Below are 25,173 nucleotides of genomic sequence, written 5' to 3' on the forward strand. Positions count from 1 at the left end.
CTCGCCCCCGGCCTTTGCACCTCAGCCCAGGGTGGAACGGCTAAAGCACCAGTTTGCGCTTTCTGCTCCTGAGCAATGAGCCCGTTAACAGCGTTGCCCGTTAAAGTACCGTCAGGCAAAGTAGCGGCAATAGCACTCTAGGGGCAAAGCTTCTAAGCCCTGATGAATGGGGCAGCGCCTGGAGCTGTTTCAGGCTCCCAGCAAAGTCAGGCAGCCATCAGTTACAGTGGGTGGATATTTGTGTGTGGGGGGGGTATTTGCAATCTGAATAGCTAACACTTTAATTAGCTTCACAACCGTGATCCTATGGCGAACAACAGAGGTCTGGCTGCAGCGCCTGGCTAGTCCTATCGCACACAGGCACACTGCCGTAAAAGGAACAGACCCATGCCTGGCGATTGCTATGCCCCCAGCTCCCACAGGGAAGGCACAGTAGGGGGCAGCTCCCGCCCTCACTGCAACGAAGGCACTAGCTGTTAGGCGCTGTAGTTTGTGTTCTCAAGGAGGCAAGCTCTGGCCATCACTATTGGCATCATTTATTTACAAGTCACATACACTAAACATAACATTGCCTTGGCGGCATGAAGGTTTCCCACTGACCCAAAGCCCCACTTTACTTGGGTCACTCTCACCCCAGCACTTGCTCACAGCCTGCAGGAATCAATCAGCCCTGGATGTGCCCTAAAGGCTCGGCACCACTGAGTCAGCTGCACATAATCCTGCTGTCATGTTACCCAACTTTGCCATGACTGCAACTGTCCCAGTGGGTCAAAGATACTTGCAAGAGCCCAATGCTGCCGTGCTAGTGCATGCGGTGTGCCCACGGGATGGATGGGGCTTTTGCCCTTGCATAGCAGGTCCAGCATTGGGCCCTTTGTAATGTCTGACTCTGTGTCCAGGTCCTGAGCCAGGTCTACCCCACCAAATTCTGCCGGCATAGCTCCATCAGCCAGGGGTGTAATGAAAGGGGATCCCTGATACACATGGCTGTGCCAGCAAGCCCCAGGTAGATCAGCAAGCCGGCGTTTTTGCTGGTATAGCTTAGTTTGATCAGAGGGGCTGGAATAAGCTACACTGGCAAAATTGCTGAGTTTTGCACTTTGCCTCTGTATTGTACTGCTCAAGCTATATGAGCAAAGCATCTCAGCACAGACCTGGCTCTGAACTCTAGGCTGAAAGGCTGGGAGGGGGAGGGAAGTAACCGAACTCCTCCCACTGTAACAACCTAAACAGCCTTGAATGGAGGGCTTAGGAAAAAAAACGGTATTTAAAAGGGACAGCAAAGAGCAAGGGCAGCCCCCAGTCTGAAGGGGCTGACTCCATGTCCAGGGAAATAAGGGGCCATTTCACACTAACGAAAATGCACTAGTTTGCAAAGCCAGCAACCCTCATAAACTTTAACCCTAACGAGTGGCTTCCAGGTGAAATGCTGCCTCTTTATTCAGGCAAATCCTGATGAGGTTCTGCATAATCTTCCCCTTTCTCTCCCTCTGTCTCCTCTTTTCCTTCTGCTTCTTCTCCTCTTCCATTTCTCTCATTCTCCTCCTTTTCTGTCTCCTTTTGTTTGTTTTCTTCTCTTTCTTTTTGGTTCTCGGCCTCCTCTTCTTCCTTGTAGTCATCGTCATAATCATAATCTGGAAAACAAATCAGAGCAGGTTTCTTTACAGAACAGCAGAGCTCCTGCTCACCAAGCGCTTAGCAGAGACTGGAGCTGCACCTTCCAGGTGTGGAGGGCACGTAAAGAGGAGAGGAGTCCCAGGGCTGCCAAGCTCTTCCCCCATTGATAGTGTCTTTCCTTTTCCCCCTCCATCCACCTTTTTTGTTTTGTTTCAACAAATTCAATTCATCCCTGGAGGAAGGGCTTAAGTTGCAGGTCAGAGCAGGCAAGTTGCATCTGTTTGGAATACGTGTTTGCACAAAAAGAGGTGAACTCTGCTTAGTCACCCGAGGCAGTGGGGAGGTGGGGGGAGAATGTTGCTGGGAAAAGGGGTGTGGTTGGGCTCAAGGGGCATTGTCTTTCCTTTGCCAGTTCGGGGGTGGTGCATTAAACCCAGACGTGTGTAACAGAAGGATGTATATCAAACTAGTCATCTGTTACACGCATACCGAGCTTTACCTGGCCTAAGACCTGCATGCCTAACTCAGAGCAGTGCATACCCTGCAGGCTGTCAGACCACACAGCACTCTAAGAATGAAGCAGCTAAGATTTCAATATTAAATTGGCACTCTTCCCATAATACTTAAATAAGTGGCATATACTGAAACATTCTTATGGATTAAGATATAGCTGCATAATAGTCACATATATACTGGCTATTGTAACATTGTATCTCATTTATATTTTTGTTTATTTTATTAAATAACAATCTCAGACCCAGAGGCTGCCCTCCCAGATCCAACTGCAGCAGCAGGGCCTCCTGTATATAGAATCATAGAATCATAGATTATTAGGGTTGGAAGGGACCTCAAGAGATCATCTAGTCCATCCCCTTGCTCAAAGCAGGACCAATCCCCAAATCCCTAAATGGCCCCATCAACTGAGGATCTATTACAGCTGTATTAATCACCCAGTTTGTGTATTACGGCTATATTTCAATGTATAAAGATGGGAATCCAAATTTTCAGGGTATTTATGTGTAATAGACACAGTATAAAATGGTTTCAGGTTTATAACATTTCAGATATGTTCACTCTTGAGGGCCATCCACTCTCTGCCACAGTGTTACATAGCTGCTTCTCCCACAAGGGGTCTGTGGTGACGCTGTACTCTGTGAGACCCTGGATGGCCCTGCTCACTGCCTCCCTGCCAGCCTTGTACCAGTTTCACATCAGCACGTAGTGTTACTCCTGATTGCACCAATGAGTGGAGAATCATGCCCTCTGCTTTCTTCCATGCTCCTCCCTACCCTGCCATAGCTGGAGCACCCACCAGAGACCTCACTGCAGACTTGACTTACAAAATGACACATTTATTATCTTTTAAGGCGGGATGCTTGACACAGTTGCCAACGTTCACGCAGTAAATAAGCCCCCCGATTTTCACAATAAGCCAAAAATCAAGCTAATCCCATTTCAAAACAAGGCCAAAACAGGCCAGTCCCTAAGAACCCAACACTCTGTGACCAAGGCCGACTCTAGTCATTTCACCACCCCAAGCACGCAGCACGCCGTGGGGGGGCGCTCTGCCGCTCGCAGGTCCCGCGGCTCCGGTGGACCTCCCACAGGCGTGCCTGCGGATGCTCCACCAGAGCCACGGGACCAGCAGACCCTCCACAGGGACGCCTGCAGGAGGTCCACCCGAGCAACGGGACCAGCAGACCCTCCGAAGGGACGCCGGCAGGAGATCCATCGGAGCCGCCTGCCGGCCTCCCGGCAACTGGCAGAGCGCCCCCTGCAGCATGCTGCCCCAAGCCCGTGCTTGGCGCGCTGGGGCCTGGAGCCGGCCCTGTCTGTGCCTAGATCCCCCAGCGTGCAGTCTGGGACGCGTGGGCCCGCTGTGCACCCCGACTCTCTCCCCCACTTGCCCCTGCTTGCTGGAGCCAATCACAAAAAAGAAGCTACAAGCCAAAAACTAGCCAACAAGCAACTCACAAGCCAATTAAGCCAAAAACAAGCCCCATTTCTGCGTTTATTTCACAGGTTGGCATGTCTGGTGCCTGAGTGGACTGTTCCCCTTCTGCAAGAAGGGACAGGGAAACTGGACAAATGCTGCCACCTACAGCTCAACGTTGATACCGCACTTAAATTTATATCCATGGAAATCTCTGCGTCCTCTACTGAATTCTTCCCCCGTTACCTCAACTTTTACGCCCTCAGTCAGTGGCTACCGCCCACCTAACCATAAGCATCACACAGCTCAGGGCTATTTTTAAACTCTGTTCTGCCCCCATTGTTCTGGTGTAATCCCTCCCAGTGTCGACAGCAGTTACATGTGTACGCAGGAAAGAAGATGCAGTGGCTGTTGTAATCAAGTTGGGATTGATAATTGTGGGTCGCTGTCACCTTGGCACTGACTCTTGTCCTGCTGCGGCTGCTCCCAAGGGAATGGAGTTATTCAGGTGGCGATGGGAAATTGGATACAGTTTATTTCAGGTGGATTCCAAAAGCCAGCTGAGCTTTTCCCGCTTCCTCTTTCCTGCATGTCTCATACTCGTGCAGCATTAGGTACAATCACATTTTGTAGCTGTCTATTTAGGTTCTTGCTAGGCCCATCACCGTGGTGTTGGGGTGCTGGAGAAATTAACATCTTTATAAGAATCACTTTGTGTTTTGGAAAATGTCTTGTTTATAAGCGGCACTAACCTGTGTTAAAGAATCGAGGCCAGATCCTCAGTTGGTGTAAATGAGCATCGCTCCATAGAAGTCAGAGAGATGCTGATTGACACCAGCTGGGGATCGGAACCTCACTGATGAAAAGCAAAGCCACCATTCATAGCCATGTTATGGTTTCATCTGTCTATAGACAAATGCAAGGAGTACGGGGAAGAAACAGAAAAGTGGAAATCTGAGCCATAAGCTAAAATATGACTCAACTGGCATGGCAGAGACTTGGTGGGATGAATCTCGAGACTGGAATATTTGGATAGAGGGTACGGCTTGTTCAGGAAGGGCAGGCAGGCGAAAAAGGAAGGAGGAGTTGTATTATACTTCTGTTCCGAGGTTCAGAAGGTGGTGAGAGGCAGACCAGCTGAAAGTCTCTGGGTGAAGATAAAAGGGTGGAAAACCAGGGGAGATGACACCACAGGGGGCTGCTATATAGACAGCCGAATCTGGAGGAGGTGGGGGATGAGACATTTCCAGAACAAACAACAGAAATATCCAGAACTCAAGACCTGCTAGTAATGGGGGAATTTAACTACTCAGATGTCTGTTGGAAAAGTAATTTGGCAAAACAAAATGCCCAGTAAGCCCCTGGAACGTCTTGGGGACAACGTCTTGTTTCAGAAGGTGGGGGCTGTAACCTGGGAGATGGCCATTTTAAACGTGATTCTGACTAACAGGGAGGAATTGGCTGCAAATCAGAGGTGGAAGGCTGTTTGGGTAAAGCGATCATGAAATGATAGATCGACCGCTTCTAAGGCAAGGAAGGAGAAAGAGCAGCAGAACAAGGACAATGGACTTCAAGTAAGCAGACGAACAAGATTGGCTCCAGTCTTGTGTCCAGTTCTGGGCACCACATTTTAAGAAAGCTGTGGACAAATTGGAGAGAGTCCAGAAGAGAGCTACAAAAATGATCAAACATTTAGAAAATCTGACCTAAGAGGAAAGGTTTAAAAAACTGGGCATGTCTGGTCTTGAGGAAAGATAGAGAGGGAACCTGACAACAGTCTTCAAATGTGTTAAGGACAAGAAGTAATTGGCTTAATCTGCAGGAGGAGGAGACTTAGGTTAGATATTAGGAGAAACTTTCTAATTATAACGATTGTTAAGCTTTGGAATAGTTTGTGGAATCCCCATCCTAGTGGGTTTTTAAGAACAGGTTAGACAAACATGTGTCAAGGATGGTCTAGGTTTACTTGGTCCTGCCTCAGCACAAGGGGCTGAACTGGGGATCACTCCAGGTCACTTCCAGCCCTACATTTCTGTGATTCTGTGTGAAATTATTTCTGCCACAATACACTGTTTATAGAGGGTGGGTCTACACAAGAAGTACTGGTGCTCACTGCTCAGCAATAGGGCAACTGCTACATTGCTACCAAGAGTGTAAGCCTGTCTGAGTACCACTGCTGAAAAATGGGTCTTAATTTCCCTACTGCAGCTGCACGCAGAGGGTCAGAGATTGGGGCCTGAGCTAGCAGGGGGCGGTGCTATGGCCCTCCAGTGTCAGTGGGATCCAGCCCGTTTCACTGGGGGGAACTACTCTTTACTATTTTACTTTTAAAGCAAAACTTTCTGCGTTGTTTTACACACCGATTCCCAGGTGAGTTAGTACCTCTGAAAGATTCGAGTCTCTCTCTCCTTTGTTCTGCTCTCAACTCTTCGATGAAGTCTTTGTTCGCATCATCCAGGGCCTGCCGTTGACAAGAATAATTAGTGACAAATCTAGACCTGCAATCACATGACAGGCCTACTCAAATGTGTGTCCTGTTCTCTGCTGTCCCCTCTCCCATCACTCCTTGCTCCTTTGGTGCCTTCAAAGCTACCTGCAGTGAAGAGCCACTTTGTTCCCCTCCTCCCCCGCCCCACTGTGATTGCACTACTCTAGCTAAAATACTCCTTAGCACCCTTCAGCTGGGATCATCCCTTGCTCCTCCCCCCGCCCCCACCCCACACAGCTAGTGCTCGGAAACACACTTAAGGGCTCCCCAAACAGGCACACATTCATGCTGCAGAAGCACTGTTCTGTGTTTTGAAACACTGGCTGAGATCAGCCCAGTGTGATCTACTCCAATGAGATTATCAATAACCTGGAGGGGTACCTATGCATGCGGACCATTGCTAGGGCAGCAAGCATATGTGCCAATAACATGCAAGCCATGTACCCCAATTCACAGCCAAGACCCATGTTTCTGTCATGGAGGTCATGCGGAGCAGCCTCTCCATATTTCAGAGAGGCCAGAACAGGGGGGCCACATTCAACCTCACATTCCAGTTGGTGGCCACGAGCATGCTGGCATGCACCTGGATGCTATGAAAGGCAGAATTTGACTCCTGGCTACACTGAAGTCAATAGAAGTTCTGCCACTGACTCCAACAAGTCCAAGATTTTACCCCAGATATTTCCAGCATTAGCTCACATTGAGTTTTCTAACTCAAGAGGTTTCATATGTTTTTTATTGTGGGACAGAGACTGCCTTGTTCCTCTTGTGATACATTTCATTTCCTCATCCCCCAGCTGCCAGCTGGCATTCCCTCCTTGATCTGGGTCCCTGGCCCCACAGGCGGAGAACAACAGTGGTCGGTAACTTACACACATTACTCCAAAACTCCTCTCTTGATTATAGTAAATCACTTACGATGATGATGGCCTGCTGAGCTGCATCGTTATGAATGAGTTTTGCCTTCTCAAGAGCTTTTTCAAAGTTCATAACTGCAGATTGGAAGTCTTGGAGTTTCACTGTAACAGACAAACAAGAATCCATTTGAATGCAGGACTAAGAAGAAGAGAAAACTAGTACGTTAGCTCAGTAAGCCTGTCTTGAAAAGACTTCTGCTCCAATGAGACTTTGTGGGATTGTTTGGAAGGCACAGGCAGTTTTAATGAAGCTGTGCAGTAGATTCAATGTCTGCCATCTTTAAAGCAAATTTTGCAACAACGTCTTCTTTACCTTGTGCTTGTGCGACCAGCACACTAGCATTGAGTTGCCACTCAACATCCCCCTCCTCCTCTGCTGACTGGAGGGATTTCTCTCCATAATCCTGGGCCTCTGCTGCTTCATCAAGCTCTAGGTAACATCGGCCAATTTCATGGAATAACCACGTCTTCTCCAGACTGGTTTTTGCCAGTGGGATCTTCTCCTCCCATCTTTGCACAGGAAAAGAAAGTTACTTCTGCTGCCCTAGGTTGAGCACAGTGTTGGCTCTTGGCTTTTTAAACCCTTAAAACAGTTCCCGATGCTGCCGTCACCCAAAGTTTATTATGCTGAGGCCGCTTAGATGTTTGGAAAGAGAGCAAGTCAGAAAGCCTGGAAGACTCTGGGGGTGGATTACAAAGTCATTTACTCTCAGGACTGCCGCTTTGAACCAAGGCAAGATCAGTCCTTGCAATTGGAAATTGTTACCATCTGATGGCTGTTCAGTGGCCTGTCCAGTTCAGCTCCTAGTGGCGGGTGTCCACATCACAGCTGGCACCAGCAGTGCCCCTTGCTGACAGTGTAATTAAATACATGGACCAAGCAACGCCCCTTTAATTTTAAATCTGCTCTCTTACCTGTAATGTTATGACTGTTACGTACGTGTCAATAGCTTGCTGGAATTTGCCAATTCTGGCATAAACCCTGCCAATGTTGTCAAGGGCTCTGGAGACGGCATCTGGCAGATCACTGCATTGAAGTGAAAGAATGAGGTCTTCAAAGAGTCTTGCCCCTGAATAATCCTGCGTTTTCTTAGGCTCCCTCTATATTCTCTTTGAGATTCACTGGTTCAGTGAGCTCACATAACAACATCAGACAGCACTAAAGGAACCCTGTCAGTTTGAAATACTTTTTACTAACCACTGTTCTAAGTAACACCTAAGATTACTGTAGCTGGAAGAAGGAAGTGGGGTGGAATGCTTTATCTATTTTTGTTTGTTTGAATTTTTTTTTTGCATTTGATAACACACGTTTTGTGTGCAGTCACTTCCACTATTCCCTCTGTGTAGTCAGTCAGCTGTATGGATTTTCACATAGCAACATGGGCGAGAAAAGCATTTTGTATTGGAAAGTGTACCATTTGTAGGGGGGAGTAAGGGGCAGACGTAGTACTTACAAGTACTTTTAACTATTTTTCTGTTCAGTTAAGTAGATTTCAAGTTGATAGGGCCCGTTTAAAGTTGCAGTGGGGTACTGCGCTGAGACAGATGCCATGTCTCTGGTGGTAGTTAAAGAGACAAAGCAACTTTTTTCAACAGTTGAAAAGGAGAATCTCAGTGTCCTGGTCTGTATTCGCTCGCTCTCAGTAACCAGGCTCTGCTGTCCAGTGCTCTGTGTGAGCTCCTAGTCAACACTAATGGCTACTCACTTTATAATAATGCACCCTGGTGAGTTCTACGTGTTCTTTACAAATCATAATGACCTAACCCTCACTCCCCTCCTCTGATATGAACCAGTTTTACTATCCCCAGCTTACAAAGGAAGAAACTGAGGCAGAGGGGGACTAAGGGTATGTCTACACAGCAAAGAAAAATCCATGGCTGGCCTGTGCTAGCTGACTTAGGCTCAGGCTGTGGAACTGTCTCCTTGCTGCGCAGACTTCTGGGCTCAGGCCAGCTACAGGGTTCTAACTGCTGTGTGGACATCCCCTAAATGCATTGCCCCAGGTCACACAGTGAGTGAACAGCAGAACCCAGATCTTCTCACTCCTGTCCTGCACTTTAACCTCTAGAGAACGCTTCCTCCCTCCCTAATCACAGCACTGGCAGCAGAAACCCAAACACGTCCAACAGACACTTCCTTGCTGTGTGAAGTGCTCTGCAAAACTCCATTAGGAGAGGACTATATAATGCCCAATCTGCTCTGTTCTCTTCCACCTGAGAAATCCTGCAAAACGTTTTCTGCAGGAGCGGGTGGCTGTACCTACTGAGTCCTGACATGATGACTCAAATGAAAATGATTTCCCCAGCCAGGAAACCTATAAAGAAATCGGATTATAACATTTTCTTAGGCAGAAGCGTTGCTGGGGGAGCTGGGAGTCAAGAGCCCTGGGTGCCAGCCCTGGCTCTGACATGGATTTGGTTTGTGTCCTGGGGAAGGACACATACATTGTTCTGCCTCAGCCTCCATGTTTGTACCATGGTGACGATGATATGTCCATGGATACTGTGAGGGCAGGTAATGACTGTGTCTAGAAACATCAGGTCCCCAGAAGAGCAGTGCTGTAGAAAGTCAAAGCATTATTTGAGAATTGCCCTTCAGTCAGGCAATATGCCCTTCCCATCTGAGTTCCTACCGCCACCGTTACCGCCTTTCCTTGCCCATCCCAAATTAACACTGGGCTTTGGAGCACTCACTTTTCCCTTGCGATCTCCAGATCCATCTTGTGACTCTGCAGTGCTGCTCCCATTTGCCCCATCTCTATCTGAGCATTCCCAATGCAGCTGTAGAGGTTTCCAATCAGTTCGTTCTTGTTGGGAATTTCATCCTCAGACCAACTTTGAATTGTTTTTAGCACATGCTCAGCTTTCTTACAGCTTGCTTCAGGGCAGCTACTGGTCAACACTAGAAGCAGAGAGAGAGGAATGCTCAGAACCAAGTCCGGGGCACAGGGACACCTGAGGAGACACAGGGCCTGATTCTCCACTGGGTCTTCAGGGGGTCACTTAGACCTGTGCAAAGTGGGTGTAAAATACTGCCACCAATGTAGGTCTGCATTGGTACCATTTTGTACTCACTTTGCACAGGTGCAAATGAAAACCCCTCATGGAGGACAATGGAGAATGAGACCCACAGTCAGAAGATGGGCTGGAAGAATCTAGTCATGCAGTGTGGGAGCTGAATGTGTCATCTGAGATTAAGAGCTTAACACAACACTGGCTATGGCATCTCTTACAGGTCAGTCCCTCATGCTGCGCTACGTGGCTCTAGTACCTGTCCCACCTTTGTGCAATGCTGTGGCAATTAAACCACCAGACTACACTGCGCAGCTCTGTCATCTGCCACATTTGGGGGCAATTCAGTGGCAGGTGAAAGGAACTGAGCCTCAGTGATGACAATGGAGGTCTTATGAGTTACAAAGCGTACAGTAGAAACACTGAGCAGAAATGGCTTGGATCCCTCTCTCCTCCCTTCCAGATCCTTCCCTGCAGATTCTTCATCCTTCTAGCCCTCTCTGTCCTTGTTACTTTTCAAATACGGTAAAGAAGAACCAGTGCCCTGGCCTCTCCAATGTCCCAGGCTGGGTGGGGCATTTGCTAAGCACACTGCATTTGCCTACAGAGTTCTAGTGTCCAAAGCACTGCTCTGTACAGCGCTCTGGGATACCTTGAGTGTAGGAGGAGCTGGAAAATATCCCAGTGTGTTACATTCTATGCTAAAGTTTTGCTTGGGAAAGGCAGGGAAAAGCAGAACACATTCTGAAACCTGCTATAACAACCCTCTGAACACAGTGCTCCTGCTGATCTGGTCTGTAGCTGCCCACCAGTCACAACGCTCTTGTTGCTTCCATGTGGGACACCTACACATATCAATTTCTTCCATGCTCTTCAGGATGTATCTGGCAACTTCCGATGGCTTTCGCTTTCTCTCTGGGAGCCATCTCTGCTGCATGAGCTTGCGGTCTCTCACACGGGCGTAGATGGGCTTCTGCTGCTGCCAGAATTCGGTGCGGGTGTCCAGGTAGTTAATGCCGCCCAGGATCAGGTCCTCCACTGTCATCCCATACTTTGTGCTGCTTTTGATCAAGTCTGGAAATCAGTGAAATGCAGAACCAGGAGAGAGCATTAAAGGATCTGAGGAGTGAAGCCATGATTTGGGGAGGATGGGAACATTTTTAGTGCAAGCCCCAGACTGAGCACCCCAGAGACTAAGTCCTTTAATAATCCCTGGAACAGACACACAATGGGTGGTGGCACGGCTTGCTTTCCCCACCACCCCCTGCTGTTGTGCCATGTAGGCGTGACCTGTAAGAGTCAGTGACCAGGGCCCCTTTAATCCTTCTCTTCAAAGGTGAAACAACCTAGGAGAGGCCCAGTGAGCACTAGTGGTGGTGAAGTTTGGTGATCTGGATACCTGTCCCACTGGGCCATAGCAAACGATGAGAAACTATCTGATCCACTTATAGGGTAGAAGGCACCTTAACGGAATGTAGGCATTCTGGATTCCAGGGATTGTCCCAACGGAATACTGTGAGAACTTTTAAAGTCTCAGAAGACAGGATGGACCCATGCAAGTTATGAAGACTGGTAATGTAACACGAGGTAACGGGACTAAAGCCTCAAACTCTCCTATGTTCCTGGGGAAATATTTCTCAAGAAAACTAATTAAACAGGGATGCATTTTCTGCCCAACTCAGAAATCTGATCCTTTTCTAAATCCCATATGACATTGACCAGTCCAAAGCAAAACTCAGTTACTGATGTCTTCCACTTAATTCTAACGCTAATTTATCTAATAAACTAGGACATTTGTAATTAAAATAATATAATTTCTGCTTTTTATTTTGATTGGTGTTGAGTGGTTTGGGCTGGTGTTAGTGGATAACTGAACTGCTCATTACAGAATGCTGCTATTTAACTAATAAGGAAGTATGAAGGATAAAACTTATTTAGACATTGTTACAAACACTGGTCCTGGAAACTTGAGTAACTTGTACAAATCTGGATCAAGTAATTTGTAGGTTTGGGACAACTGCAAACATTACTAAGTGCTACGCAAGTGGTGATGCGTCCCCTGGTAGTCATGAATAACAGAATAAAGGGAAAAATGGATTTGATTGAACCAAGAGGAATAACATGTTGTTATATTTAGTTAAATAAAATAAAGACAGACCTGCATCCTTGAGGAGTTTCTCCAAGTAGGCCTTGTCAGCATAAAGCTCTCCAAGAAGTTGCCGTTCGGTCTTTTCATTCCTGATGGGCCCCACTTTACTCTGCTGCTTTTGATCCTTTTTGGGGGCTTTGACCTGAAGTTTCTGCTTCACTTTTTTGCTCTGCCGCAGAACAAAACAGAAGGACGCAGAGGAAAGGGAGACTGACACAAGCAGAAAGGGCTCGCTTTTGGATCCACTTCCCAAATTCCTTATTCACAAAGGAGATAATGACACAGGCACAAGACTAGCCTGTTGATTTGGTGGGGATCAAAGTCCCAAGCACCCCCACTCACTCGCTCCCTAGGATAGCAGCTTTATAAAAACAGGAGTTCTGCCCCTTCGGAGAGAGAGTGTCTCGCACTGCTCTTGAGTGACTCCACCTGACCAGTATCAGAGGGGGAGCCGTGTTAGTCTGGATCTGTAAAAAGCAGCAAAGAGTCCTGTGGCACCTTATAGACTAACAGACGCACTGGAGCATAAGCTTAGATGGGTGAATACCCACTTTGTCAGACCCATGCATGATCCCATGAGATCCCAATGCCTGATGGGGCAAAAACAGTGTCGTGGGTGATTCTGGGTACATGTCGTCAGGCCCCCCACCCCTTTCCTCTGAGAAAGCAATGGCAGACAATTGTTTCACGCCTTTTTCCCTGGTTTACCTGTGCAGGCGCCATACCACAGCAAGCATGAAGCCCACTCAGCTCACTGTCACCGTATGTCTTCTGGGTGCTAGCAGACATGGGACTGCATTGCTACACAGCAGCAGCTTGTTGCCTTTTGGCAGCAGACGGTGTGTTACAACTGGTAGTCATTGTTGTCATATTCCTGGGTGCTCTTTTAACCGACCTCGGTGAGGTCAGCCAGGGCTCCTGAGCAGATATGGGAGTGACTCAGCCAGGTCATTCCCATTTTCTGCTGAGCACCCAGGAGATGACAATGGCTAGCAGTCAAACTGCACTGTCTGCTGCCAGCCTAAGATGGAAAAGATAGATGGAGTAGATCAAAACAAGAAATAGACCTGATTTGTTTTGTATTCATTTGCTTCCTCCCTTCCTCTGTGAAATCAACGGCCTGCTAAACCCAAGGTTTTGAGTTCAGTCCTTGAGGGGGTCATTCCGTGACAGTTGTTTGTGTTTCTCTTTGATGCAAAGCCACCCTCTCTGTGGATTTTAATTCCCTGCAAGCCATGTTGTCAGTTGCCCCTCCCTCCGTCAGAGCAGACAATCATTTCGCGCCTTTTTTCAGCCCAGACGCCACAGCACTGGGATCATGGAGCCCGCTCAGATCACCGCGGCAATTATGAGCACTGTAAACACCACGCGCATTATCCTGGAGTATATGCAGAACCAGAACCTGCCAAAGCAAAACCAGGCGAGGAGGCGACGGCAGCGCGGTGACAAGAGTGATGAGGACGTAGACATGGACTTCTCACAAAGTACAGGCCCCGACAATGTGCATATCATGGTGTTAGTGGGGCAGGTTCATGCTGTGGAACGCCGATTCTGGGCCCGGGAAACAAGCACAGACTGGTGAGACCGCATAGTGTTGCAGGTCTAGGATGATTCCCAGTGGCTGCGAAACTTTCGCATGCGTAAGGGCACTTTCACGTAACTTTGTGACTTGCTTTCCCCTGCCCCTCACAGTTGAGAAGCGATTGGCGATATCCCTGTGGAAACTTGCAACACCAGACAGCTACCAGTCAGTCGGGCATCAATTTGGAGTGGTCAAATCTACTGTGGGGGCTGCTGTGATCCAAGCAGCCAACGCAATCAAAGAGCTGCTGCTATCAAGGGAGGTGACTCTGGGAAATGTGCACGTCATAGTGGATGGCTTTGCTGAAATGGGATTCCCTAACTGTGGCGAGGCGACAGACGGAACCCATATCCCTATCTTGGTACTGGAGCACCAAGCCAGCAAGTACATAAACTGAAAGGGGTACTTTTCAATGGTGCTGCCAGCACTGGATGTTTCACCAACATCAATGTAGGATGGTCAGGAAAGGTACATGATGCTCACATCTTCAGGAACTCTGGTCTGTTTCAAAAACTGCAGGGACTTTCTTCACAGAACAGAAAAAATCCATTGGGGATGTTGAAATGCTTATACTTATCCTTGGGAACCCAGCCTACCCCTTAATGCCATGGCTCATGAAGCCATACAGAGGCAGCCTGGACAGTACTGTCAGGAGCTGTTCAACTATAGGCTAAGCAAGTGCAGAATGGTGGTAGAATGTGCATTTGGACATTTAAAAGCACGCTGGCGCAGTTTACTGACTCGGATAAACCTCAGCGAAACCAATATTCCCATTGTTATTAGCGCTTGCTGTGCACTCCACAATATCTGTGAGAGTAAGGGGGAGACGTTTATGGTGGGGTGGGAGGTTGAGGGAAATCGCCTGGCTGCTGATTACGCGCAGCCAGACACCAGGGTGGTTAGAAGAGTACAAGAGGGCACAGTGCGCATCAGTGAAGCTTTGAAAACCAGTTTAATGACTGGCCAGGCTACGGTGTGAACTCCTTACCTGAGGAGGTTGTGAAGGCTAGGCCTATAACAGGGTTTAAAAGAGAACTGGATAAATTCATGGTGGTGAAGTCCATTAATGACTATTAGCCAGGATGGGTAAGGAATGGTCTCCCTAGCCTCTGTTTGTCAATGCACTCCACACTACCCCACTACCTCAAATTCGACCTGGCAAGGCCGATTTCAGTGCTAATCCCCTTGTCGGAGGTGGAGTAAAGAAATCGGTATAAAGAGCCCTTTAAGTCGAAAAAGAGGTCTTTGTCGTTTGGCCAGGTCCAGGCTTAAATCGAGGTAACGCTGCTAAATTCGACCTAACATTGTAGTGTAGACCAGGCCTTAGTCTATAAGCTGCCACAGGACTCCTTGTTGCTTTTTCCATTTGACCAGTGCCAGACTCAGTGTGTGCAGGCTTGGGGGTGGGGGCGCATCCAGCCCTCTACAGTCCGAGAAAGGGTGTTGGGGAGAAGAGCCCCTCAGGCCTTCTGTAGCAGGGTGGACCCCCGCTCCTGCCCTGAAAGGGTAAAAACAGCCCTGGGAGGGGGTTGTGGCTGGAGAAAGGGCCTAAAAGCTGCTGGCTGATTGGAGGAAGTGGCTGCAGCTGGGGTCATGCCCCAAACTGAGCAACAGGGCCTTATGAGAAGGCCAGGGCAGCCAGAAGCTCAGGACTCTCTCTCTAGCTGTAGAGGGAGAAGGGCCTGGCTGCAGGGAGCTAGACACAAGGTACCTGAGTGAAGCAGGGCTGGGGAGAGGCTGAGGAGCCAGGGAGCTCCAGCCTGGAAAGCCCCAGGCTGTGGCCTAGCATTGGGCCAACAGGTACTGGGGGTTGCAGAGGGCAGCCCAGGGGTAGGCCCAGGCAGCAGGTCCAAACCCTCCTTGCCAGTGATGAGTAGGCTGATATTGCAGTCTGCCCCAGGGCGTGGGGCTAGACAATGACTGGCCGTAGCCTTATACTGAGGCAAGGTGGGGATAGAGGGTGGGGGTTTCCTAGGGAGGGGAGACCCTGAGACTGAGGGATTACTGCCAGGGGCAGCACCCCAGGTAAAAGGGCACTGGGTCCCCGGAGGGACATGGGGGCCAGAGGACAGGTGGCTCATGGCCTGCAGAGAGCACTCCAGAGCTGAATTGAGCTAATTCCCAGAAGACACCAGCAGGAGGCGCTGCAGGGGTGAGTCTGCACGTCTACACCTTCCGATTCCAAATCCTAATCCAGGTTCAAAACACACCCATGATAAATGCATCCTGAGATGGCTCAACAGTTTAAAGTTACTGTACTTTTCTAAGCATAATCAGCCACATATTCCCAAGTGGCCACTGACGATGGCGGCCTCTATTTCTGGATGCCCAACTTTAGACACATTGGTCCTGATTTCCACAGCTGCTGAGCAGCCACAGCTCCAGCTGGAGTCCAGGGACTCTGCAGGACCTTCGGAAAGTCAGGCCCTTGAAGCCTGATTTTCTGTGGAGTTGAGCACTCGCTGCTCCCACTGATGTCAAACTGGAGCTGCGGGTGTTCAGCGCTCCTGGGGAGCCACGTGCCTCAAGCTGGGCACCCAAAAATTGAGCCACCCAAAATCAGTGGCCACTTCTGAGAAGTTTAATCTTAAACACGAAGTCAGACCAAAGCAGATGCTACAGATTGATCCTGGTCCCACTGAAATTGATGGAAAGTATTCCTGTGAGTAAGGGGAGCAGAATGCTCTTAATGTTCTCTCTTTCCTGTGTAATAGTCTGTTTGAAAGCAGTGCGAGTTTTGCTGGTGGAAAGCTGCCAGATCAGGCATTTAGTTTCTCCTTGGCTGGTGCTCTCTTCTGACAGAGATACACAAAATGTCAAGGAGAAGGCAGAACTGTCTGCCGCACACTGGGCTGACCCCAGAAGTAGTTCTGATATGGCTGCAGAAAGGCTCCCCCAGGTTAGCACTGTGGTATCTCTAGTGAGCTTCCCAAGAGAAAGTGGTTCACACCATACCTCTGCCTGTCTGCTTAAAAAGCAGAGGTCCCCTTTATTCTCCAGCTTAACTGAGGAAGGACCTGCAGACGGAGAAAAACATACTTGTAAACATTCAAGAACTGCAACGCACAGACCCTAGAGTTTATTTGAAATATGTGGCAAGTTCTGTATCCCTCTCTTCAGTCCAAAAGGAGGAATAGCAGCTCAGAGAAACAGCTCAGCTGTATCTATTAATAATAAATATTATTATTGTGGCCCCTATGGTAGCACTGAGGGTCACAACCACAGATCAGGGTCCCACTGCACTAGGCACTGTACAAATAAAACAAGAAGACAGTCCCTGCCCTGAAGAACTAACAATCTACCTATAAGACAAGAGATGACAGGCCAATTGAACAGGCAGATGGGGCAGTACCAGAGTGGGACACTAGGACCTTCCCCAGCCCAGAGAGTTATTTCTAAATCATATTTGTCAATATTTAGAGCAAAATGCCCCTCTCTGACTCAGACAGTGGCTCTCAACTCTGCCAGTCTAACTGCCTGCTGGCAACACACACAGAAGTGGGAGATAGTGCTCTGCTTTGGCCAAGCCAGAAGCGGGAACGGAGATTCAGACACTGTTCTTATGAGTCTCCTCAGGTGAGAGAGTCAGGACAAGACTATCTAGACCAGCTGTGGGGTTTGGGGGTGTTTCTCAGACTATCTAGCTAGGTGTTCATGGGCTCCATTGCTGTAGTGTCCAGAAGCCTCCCAGTTACAGAAAATATAGTGGTTTGAGCATTGGCCAGCTAACCCTGGGGTTGTGAGTTCAATCCTTGAGGGATCTGGGGCAAAAATCTGTCTGGGGCTTGGCCCTGCTTTGAGCAGGGGGTTGGACTAGATGATCTCCTGAGGTCCCTTCCAACCCTGAAATTCTATGATTCTATGACAATTCTGCATGTGATTCAGGAGGCAGACAGATCTTGCTGTGCAATGTCCTCTCATTCTCTGAGCACATTAGGAACTAATATAATGTCACTAGCTACTGAATTGCCTGCTTTGGGATGCGCTTGCATTGTCAATAAACCGTTACATCTTACTTCCGACAGAGTTGTCAATCGCTTCCTGAGCTTTCTGAATTCCCAGCCTGAACTTCTGTAGCTCTGGACGTAGTCTGTGGCCTCGGTGATAATACACTAGTGCAAATTCAAAGTCGCCCATAGTGTACAGGGTCTCGGCCTTTTGGTAAAGTCCCTGTAATGAAGGAAACAAACAGTCTGAACGCAACAAAGAACAGCGCCCAAAGCAGTGAGGAGAACACTATGGGCCATCTCATCTGTGCCAAGGATAAAACCCGGTTCTGCAACCACGACTCAGGTGAGTTTCCTTCACTTCCTTGGGGTCACTATAAGGGGTAGAGGTGCCAGATCAGGTCCTGTTGCTGTTAGACGGTAAACATTTACAGCTCTTTATGTGGTGCTGGAATATAGGGTGAGTGTGTCCAGTAAACCTCAACTGAAACTAGTCTCCCTGTGGAATGTGGGATTTTCAGCTGGACAGAAGAATAGCTCTCCAGACAACCCCTCTCCTGACCTAACAGGCGGGGCTCACGCTGCGCGCAGGCAACAAAATGGGGCGATTCAGCAACTCATCGGCAGCTCTGATCTCCTGCTCTAGAGCAGGAACAAAGAGCGGGGAAGAGGAGACTGACAACCTGCTGCTCCCCTCTGGCTTCTTGGGATTTGTCTACATGGCAACAACAATAACTAAAAAGCCACAGCAGCAAGTCTCAGAGCCTGGGTCTATGACTTGGACTCCTGTCGGGTGCTAAAAAGAGCAGTATAGACAGTGTTCCCACTTAAGCTCTGAAATCCAGTCAAGTGGGGTGGTCACAGGGCCCCAGCTCCAACCTGAGCAGGAATACCTATGCTGCTATTTTTAGAACACTAGTTCAAGACCTTTGACCACAAGTCTGTAGACACAAGCCCGGAGATACCCTGCTGCAGGCGCTTGCTTTTTGTTTTTTTGGTGCAGTGCAGAGGTACCCTTAGTGCCCCACTCACTGAAGGCCACCCTAAGTACACACCCATCCCTTGTCCCCTTAATGCCATTTACCTTGGAGAAGGTTTTGTCATTTTGAAGAGAGGCTTCTGCATCTCTCAGGGAATTTTCTGTGTCCCCAAGTTTCAGGTAACACATTGACCGGGCGACCAGGCAGTGCTTATTTCCTGCTTGCAGCTGCAGAGCCTGGGATGCGAACACAGAGAAGCATTCAGTCAGAGAGGTGGTAGGCTTGTCAGCACAGCGAGCACACACCAGCACCTGTATTTGATAGAATCTGTTGCACGTCTGTGACACCCTCCAAGCCAGATCTCAAAGTGAGTCCCAAGCATTCAGAAACAAAGTCCCACAACCCCCTGCGAGGGGAAATTCTGTCACCTCTATGGTGCTAACAGAGGCATGTGAGTTGACAGAATCAGTAGAAGAGGCAGAAATAAAACCCAGGAATCCTAGCGCCCAGACCCCTGCTCCAACCTCTGGTCCCCACTTAGAGAACTGGAGAAATAACTTTGCCCTCATTAAATCGCTCTGCCCTGGCCATCAAATTGTGGAGGGAAGTAAGTTGTGGGGTTGGTGGTTTGAAGTTCTGGTCCTGGCTCAGGGCCAATGAAGAACACTGACACATATCACTGACCAAAGCAGACATCGGGATGACACCATGGCCCTCCCCTCATGGTGTCACTTCTCATTCTCCTACGCTCTGTCCCCACATCCCCTCACAATAGCCCTTGCTACCTCTCCCCCACATGTGCTATCTCATCTCACTGCATCCCCTCATCTCCCCGGGTTGTGTCCTCCCATCCCCTCGCTCCTGTGGACCTCACCTCCTGCCACGTGTGTGCCACATCCCCTTGTGCCCCCAAAGCCCTGCCAAGCACCAGCCACATCCCCTCGCTCCTGTGCGCTACAACCCCTGCCATGTCCCCTCGCTCCTGTGCACCACAACCCCTGCCACGCGTGTGCCACATCCCCTCGCCCCTGTGCGCCACAACTCCTGCCACATCCCCTCGCCCCTGTGCGCCACAACCCCTGCCACGTCCCCTCGCCCCTGTGCAAAACGCCTCCTGCCACTTGTGTGCCACATCCCCTCGCCCCTGTGCAAAACACCTCCTGCCACGTATGTGCCACGTCCCCTTGCTCCTGTGCACCACAGCCCCTGCCACATCCCCTCGCTCCTGTGCACCACAACCCCTGCCATGTCCCCTCACTCCTGTGCACCACAACCCCTGTCATGCGTGTGCCACATCCCTTCGCTCTTGTGCCCCAAAAGTCCTGCCAAGTCCCGGCCACACCCCCTTGTCCCTGTGCAAAATGCCTCCTGCCACGTGTGTGCCACATCCCCTCGCCCCTGTGCGCCACAACCCCTGCCACGTCCCCTCGCCCCTGTGCAAAACACCTCCTGCCACATGTGTGCCACATCCCCTCGCCCCTGTGCAAAACACCTCCTGCCACGTGTGTGCCACATCCCCTTGTGCCCCCAAAGCCCTGCCAAGCACCAGCCACATCCCCTCGCTCCTGTGCACTACAACCCCTGCCATGTCCCCTCGCTCCTGTGCACCACAACCCCTGCCACGCGTGTGCCACATCCCCTCGCTCCTGTGCACAACCCCTGCCACGCGTGTGCCACATCCCTTCGCTCTTGTGCCCCAAAAGTCCTGCCAAGTCCCGGCCACACCCCCTTGTCCCTGTGCAAAACGCCTCCTGCTACGCGTGTGCCACGTCCCCTCGCCCCTGTGCGCCACAACCCCCACCCCGTCCCCCCAGCCCTGCCCCACATCCCCTCCCCCCGGAGGCAGACCACCAAAGAATCCCCCCGCCACACGTGCCACAGCCCCACGCCCATCACCCCGTCCCGCGCCTGGCCCGGTTTCAGCGCCCCCCAACTGCCCGGGGTGGGGGGTGTACGCTCATGCATATTCATGAGCGCTGGGCACCCGGCGCCCTCACGTTGGTGAAGCTGAGCAGCGCCTTGCCGGGCTCCCCGCGCCGGCTGAGCAGCGCCCCCTCGGCCATGAGGCTGGGGAAGGTCCCGCTCGGCCCCTCGCCCTCCGCGTCCCCCATCGGCCCGGGCCCGGCCCGGCACCGCTGCCTGGCAACCGCCGCCGGACTTCCGGGGGGCGGGGACTGCCGCCCCCCCGCGGGGGACCCCGCCCCCGGGCAGGGAGGAGGCGTCCCTGGTCCCCCCCCCCGCCCCTTGCCCTGCAGCTTCCGCCCCCCCCGAGGTGCCCTGTTCCCCCCCAGGTCCCCCCAGCCCTGCCCCTCAGCCCCCCTCCCTGGTGCCTTGTCCCTGACCCCCCCCCACACCCCCTCCGGTCCCTGCCCCCCAGCCCCCTTCCCTGGTGCCTTTTCCCTGCCCCCCTACTTCCCCCTTTCTGGTCCAGGCCCCCCAGCCCCCTTTCCCTGGTGCCTTGTCCCTGCCCCCCCAGTTCCCCCCCAGCCCCCTTCCCTGGAGCCTTGTCCCTGACCCCCCCCCACACTCCCCCCCTCCGGTCCCTGCCCCCCAGCCCCCTTCCCTGGAGCCTTGTCCCTGCCCCCCTACTTCCCCCTTTCTGGTACAGGCCCCCCCAGCCCCCCTTCCCTGGTGCCTTGTCCCTGCCCCCCCTTCCCCCCAGCCCCCCTTCCCTGGTGCCTTGTCCCTGCACCCCCTTCCCTCCCAGCTCCCCCTCCCCTGGTGCCTTGTTCCTGCCAGCCCCCTGGTCCCCCCACTTCCCTGCTCTCCATTCCCTGGTGCCTTGTCCCTGCCCCCCCAGCTCCCCACTTCCCTGACCCCCCAGCTTCTCTTTCCCTGGTGCCTTGTCCCTGCCAGCTTCCCAGCTCTCCATCCAGCCCCCAATCTGCCCTCGTGTGTCCCCCACACACACACTTTCCCTGTACTCTGTTGCCTCATAGGTATTCTGTTCCTCCTAGTGCCTATCTTCTGCCAGCCCTCTGCCCTCACTGTCAGACCCCCATCACCTCTGCCCCCCCCCACATTTCCCTATACCTCATCCCCCCCCCCCCAAGAACTCCATTCCCTCTCGTGCCTTATCCTCCCATGCTCCTCAGAGCCAGGCCTCCACCCTGTGTACCTGGCCCCCTAGTACTCCCAGCCCCTCCACTGCCTTTTCATAGCCCCCACCCCGGTCTGAGTTGTACTCCACCCACCTGAGTACATCACCCCCAGAGTTCTCTGACCTCTGTGGCCAGGATGCTGTAACACAAACAACGCTAACTTGGAAGTCCTGGCTTCCAGACCCCTGGCTAACCATTCTGCCTCCCACCCAGATCCTCAGGCTCGTCTCCTAATGACTGTGAGGGAAACTGCAGCCTGTTACCTGGGACCCCATATATATAAACTTGTGCACTTGGACTAGAGCCACCCCTGTGTTGTGATCCTTGCCCTTTGGCTGTGGGCCTGACCCACTTGTGCACCTATTTCTAAGAGGGGACATAATGTCAGTCTGACCCGCTATGTGATTTCTTAAGTGCCATTTACTCTTGCTCTGCCAAGGAGGGCTGTGTAGCACGACTCTCCCAGCCAGACCCTCTAACTCAGAGCTCTGTGATACACAAGCTGGAGCAGGGTTGGCCCTTAGTGAGGCCATGTGCAAACAGAATCCGAAAGGAAGGCTGTGGAGGAGCTGGAAGAAATTCCACTGTCTTCTCTTGGAAGTGCCTGCCCAGTTTTACAGTCTAGGTAAGACTCTGACTATTGTCTCATCTCTCTGCACAGCCCTTGTTATTATTTACGGTTTGTTTTGCAGCAGTGTGTATGAGCCCCAGCTAGGGGTCAGGGCCCCACCGGCTAGACACTGTCCAAATACATCGTGAGAGTCCTTCCCTGCCCCAGAAAGCTAAAATCTAAGAATAAGAGACCAAAGGTGGCTAAAACAGTGGAGCAGCAGAACTCTTGCCCAGTGCATTTGTGATTAGAATCCCAATCCATCCAACACAGAGAATGGACCGAGTGCATCACGTGGGTTATTTTATCACTTGGAGGCCTTGCAGACCAGCTGGGTTTTCAGATGGGAGCTGAAGGAAAGAGGTTCTCATTGCATTTCTCTTGGGAGGCTGTTTCAGGCACAAGGGCTACGTGAAAAGTCAGAAGTGGGTGAAGGAAGCCAGGGGAGAGGGCAGAAAAGAAGCTTTAGAGGAGCATAGGTAGGCAGTAATGAGAGCAGAGATTTTGGCAGGGATGGAGATGCTCACTGCTTTGAAGGGGAGGAGAGGAAAAGCCCAGAACACGGTAATATGGGGTCCAGGAAGTTCTAGGAAATCAGGCTAGACATACTCCTGTTGTGGAAGTAAATCTCTTGGGAACTCTCTAGCCATTGGGTACAGTCTGCTGCTTACCTTTGGTCACTGTCACCAGTTTATCCTGAGTCAACAGGTCTGACCTGTTGAGAATGTGAAATCAGTTGTCTTCTGTATGACTTTGTTCACGTGGCTGGATGTTTCCAAACTCCTTGCTGGAAGCATCGCCCTGGAAGAACAGCGGGGAAGCCTGCAGCGTCTTGCAGGCAAATCACAGCAAGTGATTATGTAAATACTCCACAGTCACTGCTGACACACAGAACTGGTTCTTCTGCCTGGTTGTCCCATGAGGTTCTGAATAAGGCAAAGGTACTGAGGAGGCAGGCCCTGAATCTGATGTCTAGGCGGGGTTAGTCAATCTGGGTTGACAATCTTCTGGTGTAGAGGTGGCATCTTGACTCTCTGTCTCTCTCCTACCTCCAGACGAAGGGAAATGGTGGTTGAGAGAATCTGCGTCTCCCTTGTACTATCAGAACATGTTAGTTTTGACTTCATTTTGGCCCTGGATAAAGCCCTGCTAAGTTTAAGGTCTAGCATATTTCTCCCAGCCAGCTGATTCACAATGGGTGTGGTAGTTGTCTGGCATATTCAGAAAATGATATTTGGAACCAATGAGTCCAGCCCGGGTGGGGTTCTGATCCCAACAAATGAATCAAGGTCTGTAACATTTAACCTCTTCATTTAGGAAAAGTCAAAGCCTGAGGCTGGGTTTTGAAAAGGGCTAGAGAATTTCCTGGTCAATATTTGCACTTGCATGTGCTAATCCCACCTCACACTCCAGTGGGTAAACTGATCTCATGTACAGTGTTGCACAAGCTTTGTGGCATGAGAGACTCCCTTGTCCATTGGTGGAGGGGCAGTGGGGTGTGAATGCCACACTAAATAGACCAATGTTCGGATTCAGGATCGCAAATCCTGGGCTCTTGAGAGGCGAGAGAGAGAACTTGGGACAGTCAGTGGTAACTAATATGTATTGGCAGCATGTTGACTGTGGGTATAGTAGTAATCTCAAGAAGGGAACATCCTCTTATGCTTAGAGAAAGGGACTGGCATGTTCATGGCTTTATCACTGACTCACTGTCCAAACTTGGGCAAGTCACTTCACCCCCCTGAGCGTCAGCTCCTCCAGCTATAAGTGAGGATTTAAGTCTCTTGACCTCAAGAGAGTTAGGAGGATAAGTGTTTGTAACACACTAACATCGCAGTCCTGCAAGATCATGAAGGAAGACCCCTGTGTGTTGATCTCACTGCAGGATCCGGGCCCTAGGTAGCCTCTGATAAGTGGTGCTGTAGAAGAGCAAAGGACTAGAAAGTTGAAAATAATGTAAGGACATAAATATTTGCTTTAATCACAGATTGGAAATATCAGCAAAAAATAATGGACAGTGGTTATTTCTGGCAAGCAGAAAAGGCCTGGTGGCTGCTATTGGGAGTTTGTGATCTAAAAATGAGACATCTGTTAACTGAGCACAAGATGGGGAGTCAAGATTGCTGGGTACTGTTCCTGACTGATGCATCGTGGGGCTCACTTCTTAGCCTCTCTGCTCCTCCGCTAGGTTTTCCATGTGTAAATAATACACTGACCCACACTGCATCAAAAGCACCTGTAAGTACAAAATATTAGCAGTCATTATGTTGTTGTTGTAATGAGAAGGCAGCTGACCACAGTTAAACCACAAGGCCCAGGTGATGGGGTTCAGTCCCAAAGTGTTGCTTCAATTAGCATTTTCCTTCTACTCCTACAAATCATCTCGCTTTACTGGGTGGCATATTAGCTCTGATAGGCTGCATGGGACAAGCATGTTGAGGGTGGGGGGCCTGGTTGGCCAAGAAGTTGTCCTAGGTGAGGGGTGCAGGAAGTGATCCAAACCTATCTCAGGCACCCATGGCCACAGTGTGACCACCCTAGATTACTGTCTATGCCCCGGGGCAGGGTAAGAGGGTTAATTAATGTTTATAACGTACTTGAAAAGCCTCAGATGAAAGGCCATAAGAAGGGTAGTGGAATATTGTCAGCCCCAAAGGAAAGGACATTTCATCTGTTATCAGTGGATGGTTGCAGCATAACCAAAAGGATGCCCAAGCAATTATTTACATAATGGGCTGGTAGCCGCAGGCACGGGCAGGCATCTCTCAGCAGAGCAACAGGTGGATGCAGGAGATTGCAACACAGACAGCCGCCCCCCTTGGCAATGCGGTGGCGCT

At 50.5% G+C, this 25,173-nt stretch overlaps 1 protein-coding gene across 2 annotated transcripts; it reads right to left on the reverse strand.

The window, feature by feature from the left end:
• Window positions 1–514: 514 nt before the first annotated feature.
• Window positions 515–20,739, reverse strand: TTC25 (tetratricopeptide repeat domain 25). 2 transcript variants are annotated; one of them, XM_030541564.1, is made up of 12 exons: window positions 20,623–20,739; window positions 18,730–18,861; window positions 17,715–17,868; window positions 16,654–16,715; window positions 12,126–12,285; window positions 10,817–11,041; window positions 9,650–9,857; window positions 7,896–7,982; window positions 7,269–7,465; window positions 6,957–7,057; window positions 5,933–6,011; window positions 515–1,634 (listed from the first exon to the last, which is right to left on the reverse strand). In XM_030541564.1, exons 1-12 carry the CDS (start codon window positions 20,734–20,736, stop codon window positions 1,438–1,440), a joined length of 1,716 nt encoding a protein of 571 aa, XP_030397424.1. In that variant the 5' UTR covers window positions 20,737–20,739; the 3' UTR covers window positions 515–1,437. The 2 variants fall into 2 exon arrangements, with proteins under 2 accessions (XP_030397424.1, XP_030397425.1); XM_030541565.1 differs by lacking the exon at window positions 7,896–7,982.
• Window positions 20,740–25,173: the final 4,434 nt, after the last annotated feature.

Source organism: Gopherus evgoodei, chromosome 23, assembly GCF_007399415.2.
Source record: "Gopherus evgoodei ecotype Sinaloan lineage chromosome 23, rGopEvg1_v1.p, whole genome shotgun sequence".
Classification (NCBI taxonomy): Eukaryota; Metazoa; Chordata; order Testudines; family Testudinidae; genus Gopherus; species Gopherus evgoodei.

What these genes read in the sequence shown, in the direction of transcription:
- TTC25 (XM_030541564.1), bottom strand. Translation starts at nt 20,736, where the DNA reads ATGGGGGACGCGGAGGGCGAGGGGCCGAGCGGGACCTTCCCCAGCCTC. An exon ending in CATGGAAGAAATTGATATGT is followed by an intron (nt 9,858 to 10,816) that starts GTAGGTGTCCCA and finishes CTCTGCTTCTAG; the next exon opens with TGTTGACCAGTAGCTGCCCT. An exon ending in TTCCAGCAAGCTATTGACAC is followed by an intron (nt 7,466 to 7,895) that starts GTACGTAACAGT and finishes TCCTGTGCAAAG; the next exon opens with ATGGGAGGAGAAGATCCCAC.